The 12,731-nt window shown below is 63.7% G+C and overlaps 3 protein-coding genes across 3 annotated transcripts in view; 1 reads left to right on the top strand and 2 right to left on the bottom strand.

The window, feature by feature from the left end:
* Positions 1 to 8,363, bottom strand: part of MNEG_3735 (helicase, POLQ-like protein) — a gene marked incomplete at both ends in the record, with an annotated part of 13,299 nt that extends 4,936 nt beyond the window's left edge. Inside the window, 20 exons of the mRNA XM_014047790.1 lie at positions 295 to 452; positions 823 to 992; positions 1,363 to 1,447; positions 1,783 to 1,894; positions 2,209 to 2,372; positions 2,659 to 2,839; positions 3,243 to 3,595; positions 3,877 to 3,956; positions 4,212 to 4,350; positions 4,589 to 4,674; positions 4,901 to 5,033; positions 5,185 to 5,260; positions 5,500 to 5,590; positions 5,771 to 5,841; positions 6,005 to 6,087; positions 6,262 to 6,319; positions 6,555 to 6,685; positions 6,922 to 7,136; positions 7,364 to 7,475; positions 8,094 to 8,363. Of these exons, the coding sequence (XP_013903244.1) occupies positions 295 to 452; positions 823 to 992; positions 1,363 to 1,447; positions 1,783 to 1,894; positions 2,209 to 2,372; positions 2,659 to 2,839; positions 3,243 to 3,595; positions 3,877 to 3,956; positions 4,212 to 4,350; positions 4,589 to 4,674; positions 4,901 to 5,033; positions 5,185 to 5,260; positions 5,500 to 5,590; positions 5,771 to 5,841; positions 6,005 to 6,087; positions 6,262 to 6,319; positions 6,555 to 6,685; positions 6,922 to 7,136; positions 7,364 to 7,475; positions 8,094 to 8,363 (2,768 nt within the window). The remainder of the gene's footprint in view (positions 1 to 294; positions 453 to 822; positions 993 to 1,362; positions 1,448 to 1,782; positions 1,895 to 2,208; positions 2,373 to 2,658; positions 2,840 to 3,242; positions 3,596 to 3,876; positions 3,957 to 4,211; positions 4,351 to 4,588; positions 4,675 to 4,900; positions 5,034 to 5,184; positions 5,261 to 5,499; positions 5,591 to 5,770; positions 5,842 to 6,004; positions 6,088 to 6,261; positions 6,320 to 6,554; positions 6,686 to 6,921; positions 7,137 to 7,363; positions 7,476 to 8,093) is intronic.
* A 60-nt stretch (positions 8,364 to 8,423) lies between these two features.
* Positions 8,424 to 9,013, top strand: MNEG_3734 (hypothetical protein; the record flags this gene model as incomplete). The annotated part of the gene is made up of 2 exons (XM_014047789.1): positions 8,424 to 8,705; positions 8,993 to 9,013. The coding sequence occupies 2 exons, from the start codon at positions 8,424 to 8,426 to the stop codon at positions 9,011 to 9,013; spliced, it is 303 nt and encodes a 100-aa protein (XP_013903243.1).
* A 663-nt stretch (positions 9,014 to 9,676) lies between these two features.
* MNEG_3733 (N6-adenosine-methyltransferase subunit) lies at positions 9,677 to 12,333 on the bottom strand (the record flags this gene model as incomplete). The annotated part of the gene is made up of 5 exons (XM_014047788.1): positions 9,677 to 9,961; positions 10,337 to 10,652; positions 11,393 to 11,566; positions 11,868 to 11,982; positions 12,264 to 12,333. 5 exons carry the CDS (start codon positions 12,331 to 12,333, stop codon positions 9,677 to 9,679), a joined length of 960 nt encoding a protein of 319 aa, XP_013903242.1.
* Positions 12,334 to 12,731: the final 398 nt, after the last annotated feature.

Raw genomic sequence — 12,731 nt, 5'->3', positions numbered from 1 at the left:
CCCACCGCCGCTGCGCGTCCGTCACCAAGTGCTGACGCGCCGCCTGCTGCAGCTGCCGCGCGAGGCGCTGGCACGTAGCGAGGCTGGGGCCGCTGCTGCCGCCGCTGCCGCTGCCGTCCGCACTGGCGAGCGGCGGGTAGCAGGGGCCGACAGCGTCTGCTCAGCACGGATGTTGCTTGCGCACTCCCCCATGCACGTGCCAATCAAGCACACCTTAACTGGTGCTGTCATTGCAAAGGCCACAGACCCACCGCCGTCCTCGGCCCCCGGCTGTCAAGTCGTGACCGCGCTCACCCCTTCGCCTTGCCCTTGGGCGCCGCCGTTCGCCTGCGCGCGAGCCCCGCAGCCAGCGCCTCCACCACCTGCTGCTCATCCGCCAGACCCACCAGCTCAACCGTCGTAAAGCCGGCCGCAAAGAGGGCGCGCGCCTGGGACGGCTGCATGCCCTTGACCTGCGGCGCACGCCATCCGGTTGAGGGATCTGAGGTTGCGAGCGGGCTTCAGCCGGCGGCGAGGCCGGCAGGCGATTCGGGCACGGCGGCCGGGCGGTCGGGGCGACACTGGCAAACTCTGCGACGGCGGGCTGTTGCCGAGCTGATGCACTGTCAGAGCCCTGAAGTCGAGGTTTCCCTTTGAGCCCATTTGTAGTGCCTAGGTATTCCCTGGGGTACTGATGCGGGCGCATTCGCAGGGCCCCAGGATCCCACGTGAAGGGGCATGGAACCAACGGACTTTTGCACCTGGCCTCCCCACAACCCGACACACCCATCAGCGGCGGGCGACTGGGGCCCCGCAAGCAGGCATGGCCCCGCAGCAACGCACCTCCATGAGCCCAAACAGCTCCGCCCGCACGCCCGCCGCCGCCTGCGCCGCGAGGGCTCCCAGCAGCAGCTCGAGCTGCCACCAGCCGGCCTCTGCACACAGCAGGCCGGCCATTGCGGCCTTCTTAGCCAGGTCGCCCTGCAAGCGCTGCAGGGTTCCACGGGTTATACCTGAGGCAGTTGGTGCAGGTGCACATGGTTGTGTGTTTGGGGTGGGTGCGCGCATGTGTGTACGGGCGCGCGCGCGCGTGCGCGTGCGTGTGTGTGTGTGTGTGTGTGTGTGTGTGTGTGTGTGTGCGTGCGTATGTGTGCGTATGTGTGCGCCCGCACTGCCCACCACCTTGGTTGATTACGTGCGTGGAAGATTAGGAGAGGCTGGTTGTTGTGGGGGTTGCGTGAAGTGCACCTGGCACGCGCCTGCTCATTTTCAGGAGCCGAGGGGCGGCTGAGACTGGCCCTTATGCTCCATGACGCTCGTGCCTCCTCCCCCTATCACCCTCGCGACGCGTGTGCCCCCCTCAAGTGATCATGCCGTGCTCACCCTCCTTAGTAAGGCGCAGGGGCTGCCCCCAGTCCTCCTCGATCCCGGCGGCGTCGCGCTCCGAGATCATCAGGTCAATAAGCACCTGGTTGAGGAGAACGTTGGTGGTGGTGGTGGCGGAGGATTGGGGGGGGGGGAGCAACGACTTCACAGCATCCCTAGTTATTCTGCTGGCATTGGAAGGCTGAGATTGACAGCAAGGTCAAATCTAGGCAATGAGGAGGTGCCTGGTATCTCGGCATCCGCAAAGGCTCGCAAATGTTTGCGGCTGTGAACTGCTTTGAAGCAGCCTGCTTGCGCCCTGCCCCGCCTCGCACGTGCACACCGCTGCTGAAACCAGTGGGATCAGGCAGGAGCGGCCAGCGCGCCGCTGTGAGAGGCGAAGAGCGACGCCCCAGCAGCCGCGGCACGCGTGCTCACCGCAGCCGCGAGCCGCGCGTGCCGGCCGTCCTTCTCGACCGTGCCGCGCACGCCGCGCATACGCTGCGTCGAGTATGACTCAGCGTCCGGCGCCACGACCGCCGCCACCTGCCTGATGGTTTGTATAAGGGGCCGGCATGTTGGTGAGGCAGGGGCAGACTCGGCAGCAAAATGAGTAAGTCACACCTGAGTCAGCATACCATTCGCACCGCACCCTGCGAGCTGCTGCGAGGCCCCGCAAGTCTCAATTGAAAAGTTGGCATGCACCATCCAATGCTGCATGCTTCCCAGACCCGCGTCGCAGACCGCTGCGCCCCAAACGCACCCCGCAGTGCCGGGCACCCTGCGGCTGCCCTCGTCCAAGGCCGCGTGCGGCTGGCCCCGCCCGCAACAGCCCTGCCCCTCAATCCACATCCAACCACCGACCTATGGTCTGGGCTCAGGCAGCGCAGCAGCTCCGCGTACGCCTTCCACTCAAAGATGGCAAAGGGCGGCTCCAGCAGGAGAGCAAAGAGCAGGTGCGCGCCGGTGCCCAGAACAGCGGTGCTGCGCAGCGCCTGCAGGCGCTCGTGGAGCAACAGGGCCTCGGGCTGTGGTGGAAGTCGGGCGGGTTTGGTATGGTGGGAGGGGGGACTGTGAGCGGGGGTGGGGAGTGGGGGTGGGTCGAACACCGTTGGCCTGTGGTGGCGAGGCGCGCGCACGAATCAGGGCTGACGGCAAGCGGGGGTGCGAACTGCGACAAGAAATTTGCGTGGTACAGTATCTGGGGAAAGGGGCGTGCTGCTTGCAGGCGGCAGCATGATCAACACCTTGCCGCTGACTCACGGCTACTACTACTCTACTCGCCCCTTCCAACGAGCCCGGCCGCCTCCTCACCGGCGGCAGCGTGCTGTGGTATACCACCTTGCCAAGTGGCGCCGGCACCCAGCAGTTGGCGGCCCCTGGCTCCAGCGGCGGCCCGAAGGATGCCAGCTTGCGGGCCCGCAGCGCCACGAGTGCGGCCATGCCGGCCGACGCAACGCGCTCCCAGGGCAGCTGGTGCGCGGCCAAGGTGTGCCTGTGTCGTGCGTGCGCGCGTGCGTGCGTGTGTGTGTGTGTGTGTGTGTGTGCGCGTGCGTGTGTGTGTGCGTGTGTGTGCGTGCGTGTGTGTGTGTGTGTGTGTGTCTGGATGTTCGTGTGTGTTGGGGGGTGAGCACATGCACGCACGCACACATGAATGCGCATGGCATGTGCACAAGTGCGCATCAAGTCTGTGGTGTGGTTAGCTTGTGTATATGCACGCGCAGGGTCGTGCTTTGGCGTGTGTGCACATACGATGGTTGATGCTAGCAGGTATATGACAGCACAAAGCAGGTCTTGCTGATGCAAACACATTCAGCAGCTCGCAGACGCCCTGCTTATCATTCAAACTACATTGCAAAGTACCGCATGCACACGGCCACCGCTCCTGCAGCTCGCACCTGAGTAGCTGGTTGACAGAGGCGCCATCTCCTACAAGGCCGATACTCATGCCCTCCAGCAGCAGCCGCTGAAGTGGCCCTTCCAACTCCACCTCCCAGGCTGGCGACTGCCGGCCCCCCTGGTGACCGCCCGCCGCGCCGCCGCCGCTTCCAGTGCCGGACGCGGCGCCCGGAGCCCCGCCGCCCGCGCCGGGCGCAGCGCCCCCGGCGCCCATGCCGGGCGCTGAGCTGGCGGGTGCTGCTGCGGAGGCGCCCGCAGGGGCGGGCAGTGCCGGGGCGGGTGCAGGCGGGGCGTCCCGGCAGACCAGCTGGCTAACCAGCTCTGGCAGGGGCGCACCCAATAGCGCACAGACCTGCATGAGGGAGGGAGATTCGGCAATGTGTGAGTCACCTGTGCTGATTTCTGGTGGCATGTGCTTTTGGGTCGGGGGAGGGGGATGTTGGGTGGAGCAGTGCAGGGATTGAGGTTTAATTCATGGCATGTGGCATCCCATTTGTTGGCAAAAGGAAAGAAGACAGGCAGTTGCCGGCATAAGAAACACCCAGATCTGCAGCCAAGCTCATCCCCTCGGCAGAGCAGGACGAAAGTCATGGCAGCCATGAGAGGGGCAGCGGCGCAGGCGAGCGGCCCCACCTTGGACCACTCGCCAGCGCCCCCTTTGGCGAAGGGCTCGCCGGCGGCCATCAGGAACGCCTCGCCCACCGCCGACTGGCCTGCGCAGCGCATAAAAAATGGCAGCAGCAGGATAGTGATTGCGCTCGCGCAATTGACGGGCTGCGTGCTGCATCGCAGGTGTCTACGGCTTTGCGCAAGTTGCACGCGCCCACCGATCAGCCGCCTCCTACGCGCATGCGCCACAATTGCCGTGTCCGATGTGGCATGCGCGGTGCAGCCCCCTGTCTTGGATCGGCTGCACACGCGGTGTGAATTCTTACTACTAATTTTTCAAAACTATTCGCAACACCCACCTGCCCTGCCAGCGCGGCCTGCCATCTGCAGGTACTGCGCCCGCGTGACGGGGCCGCCGCCCTGCCAGAGGCTCCGCAGTATCACGCGCCGCGCGGGCAGGTTGATGCCCGCGGCCAGCGTCGACGTCGCCGTCAGCACCTGCGGGCGCACGCGAGAGCGCAGGGCGGGGGGCGTTTCAACACGCGGAAGGCAGCATGCTGCAGGCGGCAGCGGCCTTTTATCTGGCCGTGTTGGTATAGTTAGTGCTGCAGCTGTAAAGCGCCAGGCCAGCCAACAGTGGGACACGGCCCGTCAGTGACCGGCCGTGGACGCCAAGAGAGGAAAGAAGAGAGAAGAGAGAAGGAGCCCGTAACTGCCGCGCGAGCCCCGCGCCCACCAGCAGCGCGCCGCTCCTGTAGCCGCGCTCCACGACGCCCCGCTCCGCCGCCGTCAGGCCCGCGTGGTGGTACGCCACACCAGCAGCTGGTGGGCAGCGAAAGAAATGAGACAGTGCATCAAGGAAGGCCGAGGATTAAACCAGTGCGTCGGGCAGGAGAGCCCATGACAACTGCACCACAGCCAAACGACGCAGCCCCGCCCTTGCTTGTGCCCGGAGCAGGAGCAGTCAGCAGGCCTGCGTGCACAGTTAGCAGGATCCAGGCGCCGAACCTTCGGTCGTCGCTGCACCCCAGCACGAGCGGCAGCTCACCGAACAGCGCCTCCAGCGGCTTGTTGCCCACGTCCCCCAGGCGGCTCCTCAGCTGCAGAATTAACTGCTGCCGAGCCGCACGCGCCTCGGGCGACGGGGGCCCACCCAGAGCGGCGGGCAGCAGCTCCGCAACCTGCCGGTCAGCGGGATCAAGCAAATTCAAAGTTTAATTGCTGCGCAGCGACCTGGGGGAAGGCGGGAAGTACTCAAGCAAGGGCCGTTTTGTTTTAGCATGCATCATGTGTCACAGGCCGCCAACCCCTGCGCCGGCGCCCCTGTCACACCTGCGCGGCGCACGACTCCGTCTGCCGCCGGCCGCCGCAGAAGATCAGCACTGAGTGGCCCTCAGCCACCACCTCGCTGTGCGAAGAGACGCAGGGGGCAGCAAAGCGCAGCGCGATGTCTTATGTCGCATGTGGTGATCTACAGCCCAGCCTGCCACGCGAGTGTCCTTGCAAGGCCGACCACCAGGGGGTGTACTGTCATGGCCGCATGCCTTCATGGCTGGGACACATTCTTGCTGAGTCCCACCTGTTGCAAGCAATGTCCTCTTTGACTCTAAAATGCCGAGCATGTTTTCAACCGCCCCCCCCCCCAACCTGATGAGTGGGATCAGGCGGTCCTTGTCTTTCGGGGCCACCGCCGCCAGCTGGCGCTGCTCCTCCAGCAGGCAGGCCCCCTCTGCACGCTCTGGAGGCAGCGCGGTGGGAGGCGGGGCCAAGCAGCAAAACATACGTTGCATAACGCACATTTGGAAGCAGCAGGCGCGGGCAGCGTCGCGTCAACAATGAAGCCCTGCTGGCCCGCGCACGCAACCTTCTCACGGCGGATTTGCTGGGCAGTACTGCGCTTTGGCCCAGTCGAGCTCACCAGAAGGAGTGAGCTTCTTCAGAGCAAACACGGTGCCTTGGAAGACGGCGTGCTCGCTGAGCGGCACCGGCCTGTGCAGCATGGAGTGGCAGGCACACGGCTGATGAGAGCGACGTCGGAAGCTGCCCCATGCTGCATCCCGGCACTCGCCTGTTGTGGGCGGACAGCTTAGCGATGCTGGAAAGATGACAACACTGCGTGCTGTGACGCAGACGCCTGGTCGAGTGAGCACACCTGTAGTTGGTGAGGAACAGGCGTGCCCCCAGCCAGTCCGCCATCGGCTCCAGCCCCGCCATGGTGGCAGACATGCAGACAATCTGGTGAGCGCGAGCGTGTGTGCATTTGGGGGACGGGCGGCTGAGATTGGTCGATTAAATGGATTGCTCAAAAATCATGCATTATTCTGTCATGGTGATGTATCCCATGTGCCAGGCCAGGGACGACGTGAGGCGCTCATGCTGCATGCAGCATCACAATGCATGTGTTCTCACCTGGGCCCTGCTGCGCGCCGCCACCAGCTTGGACAGCAGCATCTCCAGCGCCACGCCCCTGACGTGCCAGGCGCAGGGGGATAGGGGGCGGTTCCTAATCACCCCAACGCCCCGGCCGATCGAAGTCGCTGTGCACGCACCCCTCCTCTCCAACATGCTGGCGCATGCAGCAAAAGTTGAGCACGACAACTGCGCAACGAGCCTGCTGCCAGGGCGCATGGTCGCGGCCGCGAGCGTCCAGGGCTCACTGATAGAAGCCACTGAATAAAAGCCCCACACCCCGCCCCGCCCACCTGTGTGGGTCCGCCACCATGTGCACCTCATCCACCACAACCGCCGCCAGCTCGTCCAGCCGCCCCTCAGACAGCATCTTGTTGAGCGCCACGTTGGCCTTCTCGATGCTGCACACCGCGACACGCTCATCCTGCGGTGGGCGCAACACATGCGGGTGACATGAAATGCATGCAGAATACATTGGAGACTTGCGCTTCCTGCTAGATCCCTTCCTCGGCGTTGGCTCACGCAAGGAATGCACCTTATGAACAGGCCGTATCCCAGGAGCTAGCCAGGACTCCGGCGGCGTCAATTAGCTTCCAATGCAGCATCACGGCACAGCCCCAGGCTTGCCCAGGATCGTGGCGCCTAAACGTGACAACCCACCTTGCTAGCCAGCGGCGTGCCCTCCTTGTCGCGCGCCCCCTCGTACCCCTGCACCTTCCAGCGCAGCCCGGCCAGCAGGCCCCCCAGGTCGGCCGTCTTCTCAGATACGATGCTCAGGTACGGCAGCACCAGCAGGCCGCGCGGCGCCGCCGGCGGGCGCTGCGCACGGCCGCGCGGGGGCGGCGCGGCGCGCTGCTCGGCGCGCTGGCGCTGCTCTGCGGCCCAGAGGCGGCGGATCAGGAGGACCTCTGCTACTATGGACTTGCCGCCTGTTATTGAGGCGGTGCATGCGGCAGGCATTGAGACGGAGATCTAACAGAGGGCCAAACGTGTCAAAGGGGTTCTGCACTGAGCGCATGCAGCGTTGCCATAGCGCACGCGGTGTCCATGTGGCAGCAGCCGCAGCGGCCTGAAGATCATCTTTGTTGAGGGGCCCGCCCACCGCTAGTGGGTGCGCAGTAGACCAGGTTGCCGCCACCCTCCCCCTGCTCCAGCGCCGCCGCCTGCCACGGGTACAGTTGCCTCACGCCCTTGGCCGCGTACGCGGCAACCACCTATAGGCATGATGAAGGGAAAGGGTGCCATGTGGTGCGGCTTGCAAGCAAAGGCTGAAGGGTCTAGGTTCTGGACGAGGGTGCAACAGCAGCGCCCAGCCAAACAGCTGGGAGTTCACGGCCTGGCGTGGGGGGCCCGCGCACCTCGGGCGGCAGCGCCCACTCTGTTAGAGGCAGGCGGGTGTCGCTGCTGGGCTTGCGGTTGGGAGGCACGGCTGACGAGCCAGAGCTGCTTTCGGCATGAGGCTGCTGGGGCCCAGGGACCGGCTGCGGCTGCACGTGCTGCTGCGGCCTGAGAGGCGGTACATACTGCAGCTGGCATGGCTGCCGCAGCTGCAGCAGCTGGCGTTGTTCCTGGTTCGGCAGCTGCTGGTGCTGCTGCTGCTGCTGCTGCTGCTGCTGCTGCTGCTGCTGCTGCTTTGGGGGCTCCTGCTGGTGTTGCTGCCGCTGGTCCTGTAGCTGCTGTTGATGCTTCTGGGGATGCTGCTGGCGCTGCACTTCAAGATTATGGGGCTGCTTAGGCACAGCCAACGAGTCAGTATTGCTCGCGCTTTCAGGCTGCTGCGACCTGGGGACTGGCTGCGGCTGCACATACTGCTCTGGCCTGAGAGGAGGTACATATTGCAGCTGGCGCTGCTGCTGCTGCTGCTGCTTCTGCTGCTCCTGCAACAGCTGAGAACGCTCCTGGTCACGCAGCTGCCTGTGCTGCTGCTGCTGCTGTTGCTGCTGCTGCTGCTGCTGCTGCTGCTGCTGCTGGGGCTGCTGATTGTGGTGCTTCTGCTGGTGCTGCTGCTGGTGGTGCTTCTGGGGCTGCTTCTGGGGCTGCTGCTCAAGCTGTTGGGGTTCCTGCTGCAAAAAGTGGGCAGGCCTCCACGGCTGTGGCTGCATTGTTGGCTGCTTCGCAGTGTGATGCAGAGCTGCGGGCTGCAGCCAACCCTGCTTTGCACCATGAGGACCCGGAGGCTGAATATGATCCTCCCGCAGCACCTGCTGTGCGCTTGCGGCCGGCAGCTGGGCCTTGGGCACCTGTGCCTGCAACCCAGAAAACCAGGTCTGCTGCTGCTGCTGCTGCTGCTGCTGCTGCTGCTGCTGCTGCTGCTGGTGATGCTGGTGATGCTGGTGATGCTGGTGATGCTGTTGGTGCCGCTGCTGCTGTTGCTGCTGCTGCTGCTGCTGCTGCTGCTGCTGCTGCTGCTGCTGGTGATGCTGCTGGTGGTGGCCTTGTTGATGGTGGGAGGTCTGCTGCACTGCCTCGCATGGGAGTGGCGCATGCGGGGGCGGGATTGGCAGCGCCCCTGTGGCGATGGCAGCGCTGCGGCCGTGCCCTGCCCCTTGCTGCTTCTGAGGCTGTTGCAAGAAACATGGATCCGTATGTTGGTTCTGGCCAGCATCGCGCTGCCACTCTCCTCGATTGGTGTGTGCTTGGATTTCTTGCTGACAATGTTTGTGCTGCAGGACTGCAGCGTAAACACTGCCCCCGATGGTGCTGCCGTCGCACCGCTGTCGCTTCGCCACAGGCGCAGCTGCATTATGGGTAGAGTGCATCTGCTCGACCGCATGCTGCAACAGGGGCCCGCTGCCCATGCAGGGATTGCAAGATCGAATTTGAAATCAGGCCCACAATCTTAGACGAGAATCGCCATGCCTTCGCAATTTTGATGATTTTGACAATAATATTGATGCGACTAGACACATATGGCGCACGGATCATTCCAGTGCTGTGTCAGGCCTCAACAGCGTCACCCAGCTGTGTCACGCTGAACTGCCCACTCGGCGGCACCGAGTCGGATGAGTGCTGCCAGCGCTGCCTCAGGTCTGATCCTGGGATGATCCCCCCCTTGGACAGGCTTTAATGCTGAACATGCGGGCATGTCAGGAAAACTAACCCACCCCCCTGATTGACTGATGCAGCCGACTACCGTATGGGCATGCTGACGTGTTGGTTGACACACGGCACGCCATGTAACAATGATACAAGTGTCCCCCCCTCTCATTGGCCCTCAAGCACCTCGCATATTTGTGAACCTGGTTCAGAAGATAAAATAATGCCGCAGTCCTTGGTATGGCAGTCGCCTCGACCGAGTGTCCTGTCCAGCCGCAGCCGACGCGTCGCTAGCCCGATTGGGCGGATTTTAAACCCATTGCCGACAATGCAGAGCGGCCCCGCCACACACAAAATGATGCATCGTGAAGGACCTTTCTTAGGCCACAACAACGCCGAACAGCCGCGCCACGGCCAGCGCTGCGCTCGCCAGCATCAGCAATGCCGTCGGCATGACCGTTAGGGCGTAGCCCGGCGCGCGCGCGGGCGCGCCGTTTTCGTAACCTTTGAAAAAGGAGACGCGGCCGAGGAGGAACAGCAGCGAGCAGGTTGGCAGCACCGCCAGCAGCCTGGCCGGCGCCAGCAGCGCAAAGTTGGCATACGCGACTGCGGCGACGGCCAGCTGCTCGAGCGTGTTCTGCAGCACCGCGCAATAGACCTTGGCCTGTGAGGGGTATCAATGCGTGAGGATGTGGAGGATGTGTTTGAGCAGGCTGCATGTCAGTGCATGAGAATGTGATCCATGTTTGTGATCAAGCTATGTGACCTGGTTGCCATCGCAGTGGTCGCCTCAAATTGAGTCGTGTTGGTGTCCAACAAGACAGGCAGTTCATGACAGCGGTGCTTGCTTGACAGATGTGACGAGCAGAATGTGAATGCAGGAGCAAGGGCGACAGACGACCCAGGTGAAGACCACAGAGTGGCCTGAGCTGTTGATGGCGGAGCACGCCCAGCAACAAACATGCAAACGGCCATCAACCCCGGGCCCCATGCAGCATCGGCTGCCTTTCAAGCACGCCGCATTGCAGTGCGCCTGTACCTTGTCGCTTTGCGGCGCCTTGCCGGCGGCGGCGTCAATGTCCTGGACACTGACGAAGCGGTACGTGCTGACGCGGAAGATCAGCGCCAGCAGCGCCAGCGCGGGGGCCAAGCAGCAGCGCGCCGCGAGCTCGAGGCTGGGGATTCCAGCGATGGGCCAGGGCTGCAGGTGTATGGAGGCGGCGCCGGCCGCGACGATGAGCAGCGAGCTGGCGCCCACATTCCGGGCAATCGCCTGCTGCTGGTCGGCGAGGGAGGCGGAGGCGGCGACAGGCGCGACGCGCCGGCGGTCGCGGCTGCTCTGCGGATGCTGGGGCCTGCCATGCGAGGGCCGAGGGGCGAGGGTAGTTGGGTCAGGCAATTTGAACAAAGAGAGGTGGTCAAGATAGGCGAGGCGTCCTCAAACTCGTGTTTCCAGAGCAGGCACAGCCTCGCCACTTGACCCCTCACCGAGCGAAGATGGGCGCGTTGGAACGGTCACCAGCAGGCCTGCTTGTGCTACGCCGAGCCCGCGCCGCTTTGCAGGTCGTCCATGCAGGACTACTGGCCGCGAGCAGCTGCATTTATTTCGTGTTCAAAACGCTGATGTAAATAAGGTGTGTATCAATGAACCGCTGGAGACTTGAGATAGGGACGGGAGCTTGTCCACGATCACGGGCCAGCTGTCGGGGTTTGGCTGAGAATGTAGTCGCTATGATTGTCAAGAATCTGAGGGCACTGCTTGCTTCCCACAGCATCATCAGACACGGTAGTGACCCGGACACCCACGCAGCAGGTGTCATCCGACTGTCATCTCTAATATGATATAATCTGTGGTTCTTGTTTTTATGAGGGCCGCTGTGGCTTGACCAACGATACAATACGCTCTAGTTTGTGGCACTGCCAAACCCTCTACTTAACGGCGGCAGCCTCACAGATGGCCGCATAGGGCCAGACTCTAGCGCCGCGTTGTGGGTTCGTCCCGCTCGAGTCAGCATCATGACAATGCCGAGCCCGCCCGCCCCCTTGCTGGAACTGCCGCCTTGGTGGAATGATCGTTTGTTCGACAGCATATTACATGTATCCCATTGGCGGGCCCATAATTGCAGTTTGCGGCCCGCCGCGCGGCGGCCCGAAACCCCCGTGCGGCGGCCCTGGCGGCCCGCCCTGCCCCGGCCCCGCCGGCGTGCCCGGGATCGGGACTCGGCGCGGGTCGCCGCCGTCTGGCCAGTAGCCATACTTGCTGAAGAACCTGCATCGCAATTTGATGCGGCAAGGGGGGGCTGGGCACCTGCAAGGCAGGCTTACGCCGATGGAGCTGCGTTACCAACTAGCGCTGCTCAGGAGCTCACAGCCCCAGAGGCAGCGCTCCACCACACACGCATGCTTACGACCATCGCGCACAACCTTTAACCCTTGCCCAGCTACAAGTCACGTGCGAAGCGTGCCAGCTGCTTAATTTCATCGTATTCCCGACAGACTTTTTCACATTCACAAGACACTGCCAAAAGAACTCTCCAGGAGGGACCACGCCGCCAATCCCGCCGCCTCACCTCTCCCTCACGTCCGGCTCGTCCAAACGGCTGGCCTGCTGCAGCTGGTTGCCGATGCTGATCCAGCCGGGCCGCAGATTGTGCTCGCGTGCGAAGATCTCCAGCTTGCGGCCGCCTGCAGTGCGAGCCGCAGCAGCACGCTTTAGGCAAGACTCCGTGCGTTGCATCGCGCGCACCGACTGAGGGCGGCGCTCAGGATTGAAGGCATGCACCATCGCTGTGAAGGAGCGCGCCCGATGAAAGCAGGTCGACTGTGTTGTGCAGCGGGCGCGTCTCTTCCGCGCCCGCGCGGGGCGAGGATTTCCGCCCCTTGCCTTACGGGGGGGGGGGGGCGCCCCTTGCCTTACCGGAGGCCCAGGTGTACGGCAGGCGCCGGCCGCAGGTGCAGCCACCCACCTGGGCAGAGCCTCTCGAGCAGAAAGTACATTTCGTCCGGTTTGCGGCTGGTCTCGCGCTGCCCCGTCATGACAACATCACAGTCAAGGTACCTGCGGCGGGGGTGGGGTGGTCCGCCAAGGGGGGCGTGCCCTTTGCACTCGAGTCGCGGTCAAACGACTGCGGTGTGCGAAGGGTCTGGTTGGTCGACCCTGGCTGTCCGCACTCTCGCGCAGGCGCCAGATACAAACGGGGGAGTGGCCGGAGAGGTGCTCGCGCAGGTAGCTGCCTTGATCTTGCTCGTTTCCAGCCTTCTGCTGGGAGCCCCGCCTGGGAGGCGAAACGAGCATCGCAGGTCGTAGGCAAACCCCCACTTCCACCTCCCACCACCCTCCCCAAAAAGAAACCACTTGCGCACGCACAAACAATGATTCACTCACACACGAAATAACCAAACATTGCTCGCAAACACACACACACACACACACA

The sequence above is a fragment of the Monoraphidium neglectum genome (assembly GCF_000611645.1).
Source record: "Monoraphidium neglectum strain SAG 48.87 unplaced genomic scaffold scaffold00484, whole genome shotgun sequence".
Taxonomy (NCBI): Eukaryota; Viridiplantae; Chlorophyta; class Chlorophyceae; order Sphaeropleales; family Selenastraceae; genus Monoraphidium; species Monoraphidium neglectum.
The sequence above is the reverse complement of the archived record's forward strand: the minus strand, read 5'-3'. Positions and strand labels throughout refer to the sequence as shown.